This window comes from Acomys minous, assembly GCF_964271855.1.
Source record: "Acomys minous genome assembly, chromosome: 7".
NCBI classification, from domain to species: Eukaryota; Metazoa; Chordata; class Mammalia; order Rodentia; family Muridae; genus Acomys; species Acomys minous.
The window spans coordinates 102,151,310-102,171,590 of NC_140488.1; the positions used below are offsets into that span (position 1 = coordinate 102,151,310).

Here is a 20,281-nt window from a genome sequence, read left to right on the forward strand (position 1 = left end):
TTCAGTTAGTTTGGCTAAGAGTTTCTCTCTCTTGTTCATTGTCTTATAGAACCAACCCTTGGTATCATTGATTCCTTGCACTTCTATCTTTGTAATTTATTGATTTCAGCTCTGAATTTGATTATTTCCTGCAGGCTACTCCTCTTGTGTGTGTTTGCTTCTTTTTCTTCTAGAGATTTCAGGTATCCTGTAAAGTCATTAGTATGATATCTCATTAATTTTTTTTACAAAAGTACATGATGCTATGAATGTTCCTCTTAGTTCATGTTTATCGTTCTGTCCAATAAATTTGGGTAAGTTGTACACTAATTTTGTTGTATTTCAGAAAGTCTTTAATTTCTTTCTCCATGACCCAGTGTTCATTGCATGGAGAGTTGTCCAGTTTCCATGAGTTTCAAGAGTTTCTGTTGTTCCTGTGGTTGTTGAACTCTGGCTTAATCCATGGTGGTCTGATAAGTTATATGGGGTTATTTAAATTTTTCTTATATATGTTGACGCTTTCTTCTTGACTGCTTATTTGATCAATATTGGAGAATGTTCCATGAGGTGCTGAGAAGAAGGAATATTCTTTTGTGTTTGTATGGAATGTGCTGTAGATATCTGTTAATTTCAATTGGGTAATAATGACTGTTAGTTTCATTATTTATATTACGTTTCTGTCTATATGATCTTACCATTGTTAAGAGTGGGGTGTTGAAGTCTCCCTCTATTAATGTATGTGTTTCAGTGTGTGATACAATCTTAAGTAATGTTTCTCTTATGAATGTGGGTGCTCTTTCTGTGGGACATAGATTGAGCTGTCCTTTTGGTGGATTTTTCCTCTGATGAGTCTGAGGTGTCTTTCCCTCTTTCATTAGTTTAATTTTTGTTGAAAGTAGATTTTATTAGATCTTAGAATGGATACTTCAGCTTGCTTATTAGGTCTGATTGCTTGGAAATATTCTTACAGTGCCTTATGATGAGTTTATGTTTGTATTTTATACTGAGCTGTGTTTCTTATATGCAGTAGAATGATGGATCCCATTTTCACATGCATTCTGTTAGCCTGTACTTTTATTGGGTAGTTTAGTCCACTGATGCTGAGAGATATTAATTACCAATGATTTTTAATTCTTGTTGCTTTGATATGTGTGGTGATAGTATGTGTGTGTGTGTGTGTGTTTCCCTTGTTTTGTTTGTAGAAATATTCTTAAATATTATTTGTTCAATTCGTTATTTTCATTATTAATTTTTATTCCATGTGTTTTCCTGAGTTCTGCTAATCACATTGGTTATAGTTTTCATTCTAGTCTCTTTTGTAGAGCTGGATGTGTTGATACATATTGTTTAAATTTGGTTTTGCCATGGGATATCTTGTTTTCTCCATCTGTCTTGGTTAAAAATTTCGCTATGTGTGGTAATCTGGGATGGTATCTGTGGTTTCCTAAAGACTGAAAGACAACTACTCTGTGCCTTCTGGAATTTAGAGTTTTGTTGTACTTTTCCTCTTGCATCTCTTACCATTCTTTCTTAGTTCTGTACATTTTGTATTTTGATTATTATGTGGATTGGGAACTTTCATTTCTGGTCCAATCTATTTTATGTTTTGTAAACCATTTGTATGTTTACAGTTTCTTCCTGTAGGTTTGGAAATTTTTCTTCTTTGGTTTTGTTGAAAATATATTATGGATCTTGCAAATAAGAATGCCACCTTTCTTCTATTCTTATTAAATGTTAGGGGCCATGCAGAAGGTACATCAAAACGGCTGTAGAATTCATCGAATGTTACCCATAGGTAAGCACAACCATAATGGTTGTTCCTTGTTAGGTAGAGGTCCAAACACTACATTTCCTGAAAACTTTATGCTGCTTTATGCCCTTGAAGTCACCACATACCTCATAATACATGAGTTTTATGAAAACTCAAAAGGAGATTCTAGCCCCTTATTGGGCAGTATCATTGGCATTTACAATAATAGTGCTTGATCTTTTTTTTGGCATTACTACAGGAAAAGATTAATGATTCAAACACCACCTTTAAAAAGCATTTAGAGATGTAGATTGTTAAAAATGACTACAAATTTTAGAAAGAATTTGGAAAAATATATTGTTTCATGAGGTCAAGTTAAGATATTTTTGTCAGTGTTCCTGATGTAGAAAATCTTGAGGAACAATTTGAAATTCAGAAAAGTACACAATTTTTCTTTTTAATGTATATTTTATTTATTATAATTTATTTTCATTACATCCTGATTGTTATACCCTCCCTTGTATGTTCCCATCCCCACCTTCCCTCCCTCTTCTGTCCCAATTCTCTTCCCCAGACCTCTGATAAGGGGGCCCTCCCACATCACTGCCTGGCTACAGCCTATAAGATCTCATCAGGATAGCCTGCATCCCCTTCCTCTGTGTGCCTACAAACACCTGTCTTGCCAAGAGGCAGTGACCAAATCGTGGACACCAGAATGCGTTTAAGAGGTTCAACAGCAGTCCTCACCCCCAGCACCACGTAGAGAATTGGTTACAAATTAACAGGTGGCCTTGGTTCTCTATCCTTGCTCGGTGCTTCACTTTATGCAGGACCCCCTGTGTCCAGATCAGCATGCCTTGATCATCTCCCTGTGGAACTTCTGCTCCCTCTCAAACCTTCCATCCCCCCACTCGTCCCTAAAACTTTCAGTGACTGCTCTGCCTAGAGTTCCAGCATCCATCCCAATCCACCACCAGTTGGAGTCTCTCAGAGGAGATCAAGTTTTGGCTAATATCCACTAATAAATGAGTATATACCATGCCTGTCCTTCTAGTTCAGTGTTATCTCATTCAGGATGATCATTTCTAGTTTCTTCCATTTACCTGCAAATTTCAAGATTTTCTTGTTTTTAGTAGCAGAACACTATTCCATTGTGTGAGTGTACCACAGTTTCTTTATCCATTCTTTGGTTAAGTGACATCTAAGTTATTTCTACATTCTGGCTATTATGAATAAGGTTGCTATGAACATAGTTGGGCAAATCTCCTTGTTGTATGGTTGAGCATCTTTCAGCTATATGCCCAGGTGTTGTATAGCTGGGCCTTGAGGTAGCACTCTTCCCAATTTTCTGAGAAAGTGCCACATTAGTTTCCAAACTGGATGTACAGGAGTGTTTGCCTTTCTCCACATCCTTGCCAACATGGGATGTCACATGAGTTTTTTATTTTAGCCGTTCTGGTATATTTTAAGATAGAATCTCAGACTCATTGTAATTTGCATGTCCCTGATAACTAAGAACATTAAACATTACTTTAAGGGTTCCTCTGTTGAGAATCCTTTGGTTAGCTCTGTACCCAGGTTAAAATAGGATAATTTAGTTTGATATTGTTCAATTTTTTGAGGTTTTTATATATTTTTGGACATAAGTCCTTTGTTCTGTTCAGGATGTTCTCTCTTGTACTTGTGAGCTCAAGGCTCTTTTCAAATTGCTCTTCTAAAAGATTTAAAGTGACTGGTTTTATGTTGATGTCTTTAATCCACTTGGAATTTGTTTTGTGCAGGGTAATAGACATGGATCTATTCACCTTTTTTCTACATGTATACATCCAGTTTAAACAGCATCATATGTTGAAGATGTTATCGTTTTTCCATTGTTTGGATTTGGCATCCAGGGTAGACTTCCTAGGCTGAGGTCAGATGTTAGTGGAGGAGGGCTCCCTGTTTTGAGGACTAGTGGAGGGAAGGAGGCACTATTAGGGAGGGTGGGAGGCTATGTGGGAGGAAGGTATATTTGGGATGTAAAGTAAGCAAAGTAAAAATTAAAAAACAAAATATTTTCAAAAAGTCATAGAAGAAAACTTCCCCAACCTAAAAACAGAGATGTCTATAAACATATAAGAAGCATACAGAACACCATTTAGATTTGACCAGAGAACAAAATCTTCCCACCATATAATAGTGAAAACATTAATTCCACGAACAAAGAAAAAAACCTGCAGGGGAAAAGACCTACTAACATATAAAACAGACCTGTCAGATTGTACTTGACTTCTCAAAAGAGACTGTGAAAGCTGGAAGGCCATGGACAGATGTCTGGCAGCCCCTAGGAAACCACAGATGCCAACATAGACTACTATACTTATCAAAGCCTGATGAGGAAACAACATATTACAAGAGAAAAAACAAATTTAAACAATATCTACCAACAAATCCTGCCCTACATGAAATACCATAAGGAATTCTCCAACCCAAGAAGGCTACCTACATCCAAGAAAACAAAGGAAATCAATAATTCTCCACTAACAAAAACAAAAGAAGGGAAGCACACAAACACTAACACCGCAAACATCAAAAATAATCAAATAATACAGGAAATAATAATTATTGGTCATTAACATCTTTTAAGATCAATAGACTCAATTCTGCAATAAAAAGTTACAGGCCTACAGAATGGATGTGTAAACAGAACCGAACATTCTTCGGCATAGAACAAACATACCTCAGCAACAAAGATAGACATTCTATCAGAGGAAAGCAATGGAAAAAATTTTCCAACAAACTGACCCAAGAAGCAATTTGGAATAGCCATTGTAATATCTAATAAAATAGCCTTTAAAGCAACATTTGTCAAAAGAGATGGGGAACAACATTTCATACTCATCAAGAAAAATCAACAAAGATATCATCCCAATTCTGAACATCTATGCCTCAAATGCAAGGGCACCCTCATTCCTGAAAGAAACATTACCCAAATTTAGGTCACATTCAGAACTCCACACATTAATAGTAGGAGACTTCAAATCACCTCCCTTCTCTTACCAATGGAAAAGTCACAGAGACAGAAACTGAATAGAGAAAGAATGAAATTGACCAATGTGAAGAATCAGATGGACCTAACTGATATCTATAGGACTTTCTATCCAAACATAAAACAATATACCTTATCAGCACCTCACAGACCCATATCTAAAACTGACCACATAGTCTGTCACAAAGCAAGACTCACCACATACAAGAAAGTTGAAATAACCTCCTGTATCTTATCAGACCACCATGGATTGTAGTTGGACTTGAACAGTAACAGAAAGCCTACAATCTCAAGGAAACTGAACAACTCTCTACTCAATGACCATTGGGTCAGGGGAGAAATCATGAAGGAGATTAAAGACATCCTTAAACTAAATGAAAATGAAGGCACAATATACCAAACTTATGGAGCACAAGAAAGCAGTGCTAAAAAAATTTCCAAGCACCAAGTGCCTTCTTTCATAAGCAAATTGGAAAGTTTTCATAGAGGAGCATAACAGCACACATGAATCCTCTATAACAAAAAGGAGGAAACATATTTAAGAGGAGTAGACAGCAAAAAATAATCAAGCTTAGGACTAAAATCAATAAATTGGGAACAAAAACAATATAAATAATCAATGAAAAAAGGTGGTTCTTTGTGAAGATCAACAAGATAGATAAACCCTTAGCCAAGCTAACTACAAGGAAGAAAGACAATATCCAAGTTAACAAAATCAGAATTAAAAGGGAGGACTAAAACAGACACTGAGGAAATCCAAAGAATTATTAGGTCTTACTTCAAAAACTTTTAGGCCACAATATTGGAAAATCTAAATGGATAGGACAATTTCTTGATAATTTCTGTTTATCAAAGTTAAATCAAGATGACTTTAACAATATAACCTTAAAGAAGTACAAGAAGTCATTAAAATGTCCCAACCCAAAAAAAGCTTGGGGCCAGATGGTTTCAGTGCAGAATTCTGCCAGGCTTCCAAAGAAACCCTAATAACAATATTCCTTAAACTATTATGCAATTTAAAAATAGAAGGAGAATTGTCCGACTCATTCTACGAGGCCACAGTCACACTGATACTTAAATCACACTAAGACGAACAAAGAAGGAGAATTTCGTCCAATATCCCTTATCCAGAACGATGCAAAAATACTCAATGAAATACTGACAAACCAAACCCAAGAATACATCAAAATCATCATCCACTATGATCAAGTAGGCTTTATCCGAGAGATGGAATGGTACTTAAAAATACAAAAATCCAACAACATGTAAACAAATTGAGAAAAACCCCACATGATCATCACTTTAGAGGCTGAAAATCTTTTGGAAAAATCCAACAACCCTTTTATTAAAAGTCTTAAGAAATATTATGGATAGAAGGAACTTAGCAATAATAAGGGTGATACACACACACCACATAAACAAACTGAATATAAAAAACCACATGATCATCTCTTTAGATGCAGAGAAAGCATTTGATAAAATCCAACACGCATTCAAGTTTAAAGTTTTAGAGAGATCGGGAACACAAGGCACTTTCCTCAACATAATAAAGGCTATATATAGGAACCCAATAGCCAAAATCAAAGTAAATGGTGAGATAATCAAGGAAATTCCTCTAAAATCAGAAACAAGGCAAGGCTGCCCAATCTCTCCATATCTCTTCAATGTAGTACTCGAAGTGCTAGCCAGAGCAATAAGACAACAAAAGGAGATCAAGGGTATCCAAATGGGAAAGAAGGAAGTCAAATTATCCCTATTTGCAGATGATATGATAGTGTACATAAGTGACCCTCAAAATTCCACCTTAGAACTCCTACACCTGATAAACACCTTCAGCAAATTGGCTGGATACAAAATTAACTCAAAAAGTCTGTAGCCTTCCTATACACAAATGAGAAACTTGAGGAGGAAGAAATTAGAAAACTACACACTTCACATTAGCCACAAGCAATATAAAATACTTAGGAGTTACTCTAAGCAAGTGAAGGACTTGTTTGAAAAAAATTTCAAAACTCTAAAGAAAGAGATTGAAGATGACATGAGAAGATGGAATGATCTATCTTGCTCCTGGATCGGGAGAATTAACATAATAAAAATGGCCATCCTACCAAAAGCAATCTACAGATTCAATGCAATCCCTATCAAAATAACTACACAATTGTTTAAAGACATTGAAAGTTCAATTCTGAACTTCATATGGAAAAACAAAAAACCCAGAATAGCTAAAACAATCTTGTACAATAAAAGGTGCTCCGGAAGAGTCCCATACATGATCCCAAACTGTACTATAAAGCAATAGTAATTAAAACAGCATGGTACTGGCACAGCCACAGGCTGGTTGATCAGTGGAATTGAATCGAAGACCCAGATATGAACCCACATGCCTCTCTAGAGGCATACTCTGGTGCCTCACCTTTGACCATGTCCCCTGGACGGGGAGACCTGGTGGCACTCAGAGGAAGGACAGCAGGTTACCAAGAAGAGACTTGATACCCTATGAACATATAGAGGGGGAGGTAATCCCCCTCAGGAACAGTCATAGGGGAGGGGAGTAAGGGGAAAATGGGAGGGACGGAAGAATGGGAAGATACAAGGGATGGGATAACCATTGAGATGTAACAAGAATAAATTAATAAAGGAGGAAAAAAAACTCAAGCGACACCACATGCTGGCGAGGAGAGAGGAACACTCCTTCATTGCTGGTGGGAATGCAAACTAGTACAACCACTTTGGAAATCTATCTGGTGGTATCTCAGAAAAATGTGAATAGGGCTTCCTCAAGACCCAGCTATTCCACTCCTTGGAATATACCCAGAAGATGCTACAGCACACAGCAAGAAAATTTGCTCAACCATGTTCATAGCAGCCTTATTCATAATAGCCAGAACATGGAAACAGCCTAAGTGTCCCTCAGTAGAAGAATGGATAAAGAAACTGTGGTACATATACACTATGGAATAGTATTCAGCTATTAAAAACAAGGAATTCCTGAAATTTGTGGATAAATGGATTGAGCTAGAAATGATCATGAGTGAGTTAACCCAGAAGCAGAAAGACTCAAATGGTTTACCTCACTTATATCTGCATATTAGCCCAACGGGCATGTCCCACGAAAGCCCTCACTTACCAGGAAACTGAGACAGAGGAGAGGACATTCTAGTGGGACTCTAGATGAGAGAATCATGGGAGAAAGGCAAAGTAGAAGGATCCGGAGGGTCCTAGAAGCCTACAAGTAGAACATTATGATAGGCAGATTTGGGCACAGGGGTCCCGTTCAAACTAAGGCACCAGCCAAGGACAATACAGGCGGTAAACCTTAAACCAGAAATAACTCCACAAGCATATGGGCACTTGATATTTGACAAAGAAGCCAAATCCATTCAATGGAAAAAGGATAGGATCTTCATTCAACAAATGGTGCTGGTCTAACTGGATGTCTACATGTAGAAAAATGCAAGTAAATCCATATTTATCACCATCACAAAACTCTAATCCACATGGATTAAAAACTTCAACATAAAACCAGAGACACTAAATCAGTTGGAAGAAAAAGGAGGGAAGAGCCTGGGACTCATTGGCACAGGAGAGACAACATCCTGAACAGAACTCCAACAGCCCAGGCCTTAAAGTCAATAATTAATAAATGCAACCTTATGAAGCTGACAAGCTCCTGTAAGGCAGAAGACACTGTGAACATAACAGAGAGACAGCCTACAGACTGGGAAAAGATCTTCACCAACCCTATATCTGACAAAGGGCTAACATCCAAAATATATAAAGAACTCTAGAAGTTAAACACCACCAAACCAAATAACCCATTTCAGAAATGGGTCTCAGAATTAGAGTTCTCTATCCAGTCTTCTACTGATGGACACTTAGGCTGTTTCCATGTTCTGGCTATTATGAATAATGCTGCTATGAACATGGTTGAACAAATTTCCAAAGTCGCTGTACTAGTTTGCATTTTCACCAGCAATGAAGGAGTGTTCCTCTCTCCCCACATCCTCGCCAGCATGTGGTGTCAATTGAATTTTTCATCTTAGCCATTCTGAATCTCCGCTCAAACTAAGGCATCAGCCAAGGACAATACAGGTGGTAAACTTTAAACCCCTACCCAGATCTAGCCAATAGACAGAACATTCTCCACAGTAGAGTGGAGAGTGGGATATGACTTTCTCACATACTCTGGTGCCTCACCTTTGACCATGTCCCCTGGATGGGGAGACCTGGTGGCACTCAGAGGAAGGACAGCAGGTTACCAAGAAGAGACTTGATACCCTATGAACATATAGAGGGGGAGGTAATCCCCCTCAGGAACAGTCATAGGGGAGGGCAATAAGGGGAAAATGGGAGGGAGGGAAGAATGGGAGGATACAAGGGATGGGATAACCATTGAGATGTAACAAAAATAAATTAATAAAGGAGAAAAAAAAGTAAAAAAAAGATTGTATCACACACTGAAACACATACATTAATAGAGCAAGGCTTCAACACCCCACTCTTAACAATAGGAAGATCATATAGACAAAAACTTAATCTAAATAAAGAAACTAACAGCCATTATTACCCAATTGAAATTAACAGATATCCATTCACCATGACCAGGTAGGCTTTATTCCAGGCATGCAGGGATGGTTTAATATATGAACATCCATCAATGTAATCCACCATATAAACAAACTGAAAATAAAAAACCACATGATCATCTCCTTAGATGCAGAGAAAGCATTTAATTAAATCCAACACCCATTGATGCTTAAAGTTTTGGACAGATCGGGGATACAAGGCACATACCTATGCATAATAAAGGCTATATACAGCAAGCCAATAGCCAAAATCAAAGTAAATGGTGTGATAATCAAGGAAATTCCTCTATAATTGGGAACCAGGAAAGACTGTCCACTCTCTCCATATCTCTTCAGTAAAGTATTCAAAGTGCTAGCCAGAGCAATAAGACAACTAAAAAAAAAAAAGATCAAAGGTATCCATATGGGAAAGGAGGAAGTCAAATTATCCCTATATGCAGATGATATGATAGTTTACATAAGTGACCCTCAAAATTCCACCAGAGAACTCCTACAGCTGATAAACACCTTCAACAAATTGGCTGGATACAAAGTTAACTCAAAAAAGTCTGTAGCCTTCCTATACACAAATTACAAGCTTGCAGAGGAAGAAATTAGGAAAACCACACCCTTCACATTAGCCACAAGCAATATAAAATATTTAGGAGTTACTCTAACTAAGCAAGTGAAGGACTCGTTTGAAAATAATTTCAAAACTTTGTAGAAAGATTGAAGAAGACATGAGAAGATAGAATGATCTTCCTTGCACATGGATAGGGAGAAATAACATAGTAAAAATGGCCATCTTACCAAAAGCAATCTACAGATTCAATGCAATCCCTATCAAAATACCTACACAATTTTTTAAAGACATTGAAAGTTCAATTCTGAACTGCATATGGAAAAGCAGAAAACACAGAATACCTAAAACAAACTTCTACAATAAAGTTCCTCCGGAGGAATCTCCATACCGGATCTCAAGCTGTACTATAAAGCAAGAGTAATTAAAACAGCAGGGTACTGGCATAGCAACAGGCTGGTTGATAAGTGGAATCGAATCGAAGACCCAGATATGAATCCACACACATATGCTCACTTGATTTTTCACAAAGAAGCCAAATCCATTCAATGGAAAAAGGATAGCATCTTCAACAAATGGTGCTGGTCTAACTGGATGTCTATGTGTAAAAAAATGCAACTGGACCCATATTTGTTACCTTACAAAAAACTTATATCCAAGACCTCAACATAAAACCAGAGACAATAAATCACTTAGAAGAAAAAGTGGGGAAGAGCCTGGAACACATCGGCACAGGAGACAACTTCCTGAACAGAACACCAACAGCCTAGACATTAATGTCAACAATTAATAAATGGGACCTCATGAGGCTGAGAAGCTTCTGTAAGGCAGGTGACACTGTCAAGAGAACAAAGCCACAGCCTACAGACTGGGAAAAGATCTTCACCAACCCTACATCTGACAAAAGTCTAATATCCAAAATATATAAAGAACTCAAGAAATTAAACACCACCAAGCCAAATAACACAACTGAGAAATGGGGCTTGGAACTCAACAGAGGAATATGAAATGGCTGATAAACACTTAAAAAATGCTCAACCTCCTTAATCATCAGGGAAATGAAAATTTAAACAACTCTGAGATTTCATCTTACACCCGTCAGAATGGCTAAGATCAAAAATTCAAGCGACACCACATGCTGGTGAGGATGTGGGGAGAGAGGAACACTCCTTCATTGCTGGTGGGAATGCAAACTAGTACAACCACTTTGGAAATCTATCTGGTATTATCTCAGAAAAATGGGAATAGGACTTCCTCAAGACCCAGCTATTCCACTCCTTGGAATATACCCAGAAGATGCTCCAGCACACAACAAGGAAATTTGCTCAACCATGTTCATAGCAGCCTTATTCATAATAGCCAGAAAATGGAAACAGCCTAAGTGTCCATCAGTAGAAGAATGGATAAAGAAACTGTGGTACATTTACACTATGGAATACTACTCAGCTATTAAAAACAAGGAATTCCCAGGAAACTGAGACAGAGGGGAGGACATGCTATTGGGACTCTAGATGAGAGAAGCATGGGAGAATGGCAAACTTGAAGGATCAAGAGGATCCTAGAAACATACAAGAAGAACAGTATGATAGGCAGATTTGGGCCCAGGGGTCCCACTGAAACTCTGGCACCAGCCAAGGCCAATACAGGCCATAAACATCAAACCCCTGCCCAGTTCTAGCCAATGGACAGGACATTCTCCATAGTTGAGTGGAGAGCTGTGTCTGACTCACACATGTACTCTGGACTAATCTCCACACAATGCACACTGGGCCAAGGAAGAAAGAAATTGAAGACTTTCTAGAATACAACAAAATTAGTGTACAACATACCCAAATTTATGGGACACAATGAAACTATGAACCAAGAGGAACATTCATAGCGTCATGTGCCTTAGTAAAAAAATTAATGAGATATCATACTAATAACTTTACAGAAGACCTGAAATCTCTAGAAGAAAAAGAAGCAAACACACACAAGAGAGGTAGACTGCAGGAAATAATCAAAGTCAGGCTTGCAATCAATAAACTACAAAGATAGAAGTGCAAGGAATCAATGATACCAACAGTTGGTTCTATAAGACAATGAACAAGAGAGAAAAACCCTTAGCAAACTAACTGAAAGACAGAAAGAGAATATCCAAATTAACAAAATCAAACAGTAAAGGGGCAAATAAAAATAGACAATGAGAAAATCCAAAGAACAACAGGTCTTACTTCAAAAACACATTCTCCACAAAATTGGAATGTCTAAATGAAATGAATGATTTTCTTGATAGGTAACATATACTAAAGTTAAATAAAGATCAAGTAAACTAATCTGGTTAGTGGAGGAAATTTTAAAGTAGGATAGAAATCAGGCTGTGTATTAGGAAATGCTCAGGACTCTGAATCTACTCTATAGTGAAAAGAAGAGCAATTTACCCTGGAAGCCCAAAGAAATGGAAGCTTAACCCAGGACACTGCTGAAGAAGTTTCTTGCTTCTGGAATTCACCCTCCTAGGGAAGTACCTCCCTGTGGTATTCACACATAAGATGTCATCAGCCTAAGCTTCGGGGAACTTATAACATTCACTGATATTTACTCCAAGAATCAGACAGGTTTTGGATGTATTTCTTCCCCATGTTCCACTCTGATGAGGCCAAAACCAACCAACAAGCCATCATCATCATCATCATCATCATCATCATCATCATCATCATTATTTGTTTTTGCATTCCACAAATTTCTAAATGCTTCATATGCAGATTCACCAAATCTCTTGTCCCTCACAATTGGTGGATCAGGATAATCAGTTGTATTTCTCTGTTTAAGTTTGTTAAAATAGTTCAAACCATGAGCTTCTAGTTCTCTCTGAGATTCCGTGAGAGGCTTCAGTAACTGGAGGAGAGTCCAATAACTATAAGTGTGGCAAATTGGGAAGTCTTCCCAGGTATCTCAAAAAAGAATACTACTTATGCATTTATTGCTCTAGATTAACTTCTTGCAGCAAAATCTTTATTCATCAGGATTCTTAAGGGTATCAGAATTTATTTCTCTTTTTCTCTATGCAATTTGTATGTATGCATGTATGTATGCATGCTGTACAAATGAATGTATGACTGAATGTCTGATCAATCTCCATCTGTCAATATCTATCTATCTATAATGGATGAAGGCAGTATTTTAGAGTGGATTACAGGGTGTGGGCCAGCAGGTCAAACAATGGCTGTCTACAAAAGGACAAAGTGTGAAGTAGTTGTTCTGTCAAAAAGTCTACATGTCTCAACTAGGCTTAAGCACATTCTACAATCAGAAAGTAAGCTTCAGTGCCAGTGAGGGAATGGGTTTGTAGTGAGAGTGAGAGCGAGCAGACAAACATAACAAGCTTCCTTCCATGTTCTTTATATAGGCTGCCAGCCAATGATGTGGTCCAAATTAAGGCTGGATCTTCTCATCTCAAATGATCTCTATTAATGAAATGTCTACTCACACCAAAGATCTGGTTAAAAAGTGACTCTTTGTATTTCAAAGTACTTAATAAAGAAAACTGCCCCCTACATGTATGACCAGTGCTTTTAGGTTAATTTCTGATGTGCTCAAGTAGACAACAAAAGTAAGTCTTCACAGGGTTCTAATAAGTTACAGAGGGTATTTGATGAATGACATTAATAACAAACTCATTTTTAAAGATTTCACTCTGGCATTTGATCCGTAACCACTGGAACCTTGCCATTGCTTGGAATTCACAGCCTAGCCATGGTGGTCATGGAAACTTGAGAATGTGTACAGTAACATTTCTCTTATGGTGGCAGTCGCCAATATTTGGACTTTCTAGAAGAGAAATAAAAAGGTAAGAGGTTTGTGTTTTCCATGTGATTTTCATTACTCACCTTCACTATCCCAGGAAAGAGAATGCCAAAGAATGACTCTGACATATAGATTAGGCTGATTTTGGACATTCCTCCCATTTGAGTAATTCCTGATGAACATCAGTGCCAAATAGCCAAGTGTGTGAATGGTAAGCTTCCAGGGCCTGGGCTGTATACATGAAATAATTGTGTGGGTAACATTGGAGGGTTACTAATATCCTGAAGTATTAAACAAAGGTTCAAACTAAGCAAAGCATGAGTGATGAATTCAGAGGTTGGTTAAAGCCCAGGAATCAGCAAGGCTTTCTTCTGAGCAGGAGTATGTGCCTAACAGAACTTCTTCCACTCAGGTACTTCAGCTCTTCATGTGACTTCCTCTCTGATCAATATTTCCAGTGACTCAGAAGAAGACTGGTGATATTTGCATCTTCAAAATGGATGCCTTCATCTCCAACACTAAAAGGTACAAACTTCAAATATGATATACAAAGTCATTCAACTTGGTTCTTTAAAAAATGTAGACTCTACCATTGGGGTTCAGACAAGAGTGGCATCACATGCTGCCAAGATAGCTCATTTGTCTGGCAAAAAAAATTCTCTTTCCTGACTTAATTTATGCTTAAAAACATACTTGTCCTGCCGTCCATTGCCTTGGACATGCTGTGGCCTGAATGTACTCATGGTGATATCCAAGCCATCATCAAGAGCAAAATCATCTTCTTCATATAATTTATGAGGTAGTAATCTGCTCACTTCCCCCTTTTAAGAAGTACAATCCACAGAAGATTCTGGAACATTAGGTAGTTTGTCGATAATGGCTGCAGGCAAGGAGATCCCTTTTGTGGCCCCTCAACTTTCTGTATGTCTAATGGCAAAGATATTATGCACATGGTGGAGTCACTGATGATATTCGCCTTCTTCCATTGGGGTAAATTACTCATCAGGATATCTCAGCATATTTTTCTCATTTTTGTTGTTGATACAGTCAAATGTGTGAATTGACAGAAGATCTAAATGTGTTGCTTCATAATATTAATGTGAAGTGTATTTTGTCTAAGATGATATTGGTTTACCTAAATACCTCAGCAGACTTTATCTGTTACAACCAAATGAAGCCAGTTTTTTGCAAGGTGAAATATTGACTAGCATATAGAAAATTCACATATTCATGATTATTCATATTTTTACATGCATAAATATAGTCCTAAGTTCCTGGTGTATAAACACAGAACCTCACACATAGGATGTAATCATCACTGTACCATCAAGTTTTATCCCTATTTGAATACAAAGAAAAATTTAACTTTGTGTTAATGTTGGTTTTAATTACGAAATATTACACATAGATTTCTACTAATGAAGTAATCACTGTTTAGAAAATATGAATGTAATTATGATCTTATCCTCTCCACTATCCTTAGTCTACTAAACATTAAGTTTTACTGAATTCTTACAGTCATATATTCTCACATATGGAAAGAAATCAGATATGTACTTGTTTGACATAACTGGCATATACTATTTTTTGCTTGTTCCTTGTGAAGGGTTATACAGATGCCCAAGAATCTAGCAAGAATCATGCAATAATCCCCTAAAATAATTTGATCATTCATAATTTTGGAACACTCACTCAGGCTATTCATAATGGTTCTTTTTTGCAAGGAAGGATCCAGTAAGCATCACTTCAATTATACGGCAAACTCATGTACATAATTTATTTATACTCTGCCTCAATTGTTATCCCATCCCTTCTATCCTCCCATTCCTCCCCTCTCCCTCTTTCCCCCTACTCCCCTCCCATATGACTATGACTGAGGGCAACTGCCTCCCCTTTATATGCTCATAGGGTATCAAGTCTTTCTTGGCACCCAGATATCCTTCCTCTGAGTGCCACCAGAGCTCCCCATTCAGGGGATGTAATCAAATGTGGGGCACCAGAGTTCATGTGAAAGTCAGTCCCCACTCTCCACTCAACTGTGGAGAATGTCTTGTCCATTGGCTAGATCTGAGTGGGGGTTCGAAGTTTATTGCATATATTGTTCTTTGCTGGTGCCATAGTTTGAGCAGGATGCCTGGGCCCAGATCCACCCATCATAATTTTCTTCTTGTAGGAGTCCAGGACCTACTGGATCCTTCTATTTCCCCTTCTCACATGCTTCTCTAACCTACAGGCCCAATAGGATGTCCTCAACTCTATACCACTCTCCTGTCTTCACTTACCAGGATACTGCAAACTCTTACTCCACCAACAATTTCAAGTATAGAAATTCATAATTAACAAATAGCAACATAGCAGCAATTGAAGCATACTGTAAAATTATTGTTAAAACGTCATCCTAAAATCTGGACTCTTGCCACAGTCATATATCTCAAGGCTTCTTATCCATAGTTAACTAGTATTAAGAGTCCTAATTTTTATATAGACCGCTTAAATAAAATTTTGTGACAGGAGGAGCAAAGTGTGAGTACTTAGTACTCTGTAAACTATGACACATTCTCTTTCCCACCCTTCCTTTGTGTAGCCCTGCTTGATCTGTACTTGTACTATCTCATCTTCAGATTTGCTGGAGTGAAGGAGTGGATCTTCAGACTGGCTGGCTTAGTTTTCAGCGTCTTATCTTCGGGATGTGGAATAATCCTTGCAAACAGCAAATACTGGCGTCTCTGGGAATTCGACGACAAGATGGTTCAGCTTGTGTACATCGGACTCTGGGAAGCTTATTACTATCGAGAATTTAACATCTCTGGTACTATGACCAGAATTCTGGTGCACAGCCCTATCAACTCAGATTGGACCGTTTCACCCGAATTTCGATGTGCCCAGACTCTGATATTACTGGCAATGCTGATAAAACCCGTTGTGGTGATTTTTAGCTCAGCAGCCATTAGGGTCAGCATTATCAGTGCCTCGGTCCATAAGATTCAAATACTGTGCTACAAGTGCTGTATCCCAATTCTGTTTCTCAGTAGCCTTTGTACCATTATTTCAGTGACCTTGAACCACGTAGTAGATCTCTTTGGTGAAACCACCCTTGACTTTCCACACAACTTTCCAGTTAACAAAGTAGATCTGATTAAGAAACACAGAACTGAAGTGGTCCCATTAGGTGTCCTGACAGCCACTTTTTCCCTCGTTGGTGTGATTATGTTCTTTTTTGAGGTCAGGTCATTGAAAGCACAGTATAACAGGAAGGACAAGCTTTCTTCCAAACAGGTGGACCAAAGACCTGAAATAAGGGTGTTGATGTTTGCAAGTTGTGGCAGGGGACTCCATGGCCAAATTTCTGCACTGACATAATAATTCATGAAGTTATCTTCTCATTTAAAATAAAGCATCACTTTAATTTTGAGGCTGTGTTTGGATCTTATATCGTGTTGTACATGTTGATTATGTTTCTTCTTTTAAGGTATTCACATCCTAAACCGTGTAAGACAAGAAAATGTGCTCAGGCAGTGACAACTTTCTCTGGCAAGCAAAAACACTGATGAAATGAAAATTCCATGATTCAAAAGACCAAACAAATTATGATGTTTGTTGTTAAAGTGAAAACACAACACACAGGAATGTAACCATATATCATGTTGGAGACACTTAAGTCCTTTTGTGTATTGTGGGCAGAGCAGTGTTTCTAAACGTGGCACGGCTGAAAGTCCTGCTTTTTTGGGTATGGGGGGCAGAAGGAATGGGAACTATGCACTGAGGATGCTTCTAACCTCTGATGATATATTAATTTATAGGAATAGAGGAAATACCCAGGCATTTCTAGTGTGTTCTGATGTGCAGAAGTGATCACTGTGGTAGCAACTGAGTGGGTTATGGGCATGATTGTGGTGTATTGAATCTCAAGAATGGTGAGAGGGTTATACTGAAGATGGGTAAGCCCCCAAAGGGTGTCCTGGATCCATTCAGTCCCAAAGAGAAACAGGTGTTCTCATTGAGTCAATGAAAAGCCCTTTCCAGATTGGAGAGATAGTGGAAGGCGATGGCGTCTGGAATTCAGTGTCTGTATCTCTAAGCAGAGCTTCTGACTCTGTGTGTCTTCTCAGGTTGTAGCTGGAAAATAGTGTTTCCTAATTGGCAGCTCAACGCCTGCAGGAAGTTTTCTCCTAGAAAGCCTTATTTTCACTTTGGTCTTTTTTCCTCAGTCACAGCTTTCAGAATCTAATGTGGGATGAGACCTTAGCGAAGGAAGAAGTTAAATCATCAGCTAGGAAACTTAAGTATAAAAATGAGTTAGACATCCATGTGAAAGGTTTGAAGAAGCCATGCATACCAGAGGAGCACTGGTAAACATTGTTGCTGCATGCTTGTTTTAAAAATGGAGCTTAATGCCAAGTCCCAATCTTGTGCTGCATGTGAAGGAAGACTTTCCTCCTTTCCCAGCACACTAAGAAAGAGATGAATCATGACTGGAAAAAAATCAAATGCATCTGTTGTGATCAACAACAGATTCAGTAGTCCAGTGGTACCCAAACCACATTGAGAGTAGAGAAGGGCTTTAGTGTTAAAAAAATAATTGATTGGGGAAAGGGAGCAGAAAACTTGCATCATTAAAGAGTCCCTTTGAAGGTGAAGGCATGCCCATGTTTTCTCCGGTATCTGGTGCTCTTTACCAGAGCAGAGCACTTGGATCTTTTGGCAAGGATGTTCTTACTCAAGTACACAGCATTCCCAGGCAAAATTATTGCCATATCTCTTGGTGAAATTTTGTTGCTCTTGGAATAGAGGGTCATTTCCAGTTTAGGACAATGCCTGGAGACAGGAACATAGTTATCTTAAGGCTTTCCTTCATGACTAGTATTCATGTAAAGTTTTATGAACATAGCTTGTGAGATGAACATGCCTACATGCCTCAGTAAATGGGGCCAGAGACGTGACCATACTTTTAAGGATCCATAGCAAAAGATTGGAAAAAGGTTAAAAAAATGATGCCTATGTTTTCTTTTTAATATTTATTTATTTATTATGCATACAATGTTCTTCTTACACTCCAGAAGAGAGCACCATGTCTCATTTCAAATGGTTGGGAGACACCATGTGGTTGCTGGGAATTGAACTCAGGACCTCTAGAAATGGAGCCCAGTGCTCTTAACCTCTGAGCCATCTCTCCAGACCACCTATGTTATTCTTGTCTTACTGCTTTCAGTCATGCATGGAGATCCAGCGAAGTTTTATGGGCTTTGCCTATGAGAAGAACATGCCTACATGCCTCAGTAAACAGGCAATGCAAAGTAATGGGGACAGATGCAGGTTATCTAAACATCATGTTCCCACATTTTTGCATGCTTTCATTGTTATTTAACAACAGAAATTACCTTTACTTCAAAGTAGTGGAAACATAAAATCAGTAGGCTTATAGCAATGTAGCAAAATGTCTGCCTTAGTTTTCGTGCACTATCTGATGATATCCTTCACTCTTGAGTTAGTGAATATTCGTGATTTCAGTTAGCATTCTCCTAATGTTTCAAGTGAATACTCACAAGTGCATTAGCTTGGATGCAGATGTGAGCAATGTGCATCTGATTAGGCAGAGAAATTCAAGCCAAAGACTTTGCCATTACTACCCCCAAATTATCAACATCTAGAAGGGACTAATCCATGTGCCAACTTTGTAGGATTTTCAACACAGTCATGGCTGTCTTTCTGATTACATTAGTTTCCATTCTTCTGCAGGTTGAGCTTCTGGGAGTGTGTTATGCTGCATGCATATTGATTCTCTGTAGATGCTGTTATTCCACCTTCATTATGCAAACCCACTGTGTTATATACTTAAATCCCACTTATAATCAAATACCTGACATAAACAACTCACAGTTCTCAATTTGAAGGGATACTCCACCATGGCTGAGAAATCACTGGAGCAATAACATAAGGTTTTTTGTCCCAGTGCATCAACTGTTTTGAAGACAGATGAATGGATGCTGGTTCATACCTAACTTTCTATGTCTTATGAGGCTAAGAACACATCCCATGCAATGATTATGCTTACATTTAAAGTCAGTCTTCCATCCCACTTGAACTAACTTTTAAAATCTTTTAAAGACAATGAAGTGAGCAAGTTCATTTCTTTTCTGTGATTCTAGTTCCTGTCTACTCAGCAATCTAAATTATTGTTCCCAAGTCCACTACTTTTCCATTTCATATCCTCATGTATCACAATATCATATAATTTTATTTATATCTTTCTTCGTATTCATGTGGAGTGTGTGTGTGTGTGTGTGTGTGTGTGTGTGTGTGTGTGTGTGTAGTGAAGGTAGGCATGGGAGAAAGACAGAGAGAGACAGAGCGAGACAGAGAGAGAGACAGAAATGAAGAAGAAGAAGAAGAAGAAGAAGAAGAAGAAGAAGAAGAAGAAGAAGAAGAAGAAGAAGAAGAAGAAGAAGAAGTTGTTGTTGTTGTTGTTGTTGTAGTAGTACTAGTAGTAGTAATAGTAGTAGTGGTAGTAGCAATTGGCATACTTTAAACAACTAATTTTATTTTGGATACTTTGTAATCTCTTTCTCCTTACTCCACCAAAATCCCTTCCAACA

At 38.1% G+C, this 20,281-nt stretch overlaps 1 protein-coding gene across 1 annotated transcript; it reads left to right on the forward strand.

Moving 5' to 3' along the window:
* Positions 1-13,676: 13,676 nt before the first annotated feature.
* Positions 13,677-17,048, forward strand: LOC311602031 (uncharacterized protein; the record flags this gene model as incomplete). The annotated part of the gene is made up of 3 exons (XM_084789737.1): positions 13,677-13,731; positions 14,101-14,213; positions 16,310-17,048. Exons 2-3 carry the CDS (start codon positions 14,185-14,187, stop codon positions 17,046-17,048), a joined length of 768 nt encoding a protein of 255 aa, XP_084645863.1. The 5' UTR covers positions 13,677-13,731; positions 14,101-14,184.
* Positions 17,049-20,281: the final 3,233 nt, after the last annotated feature.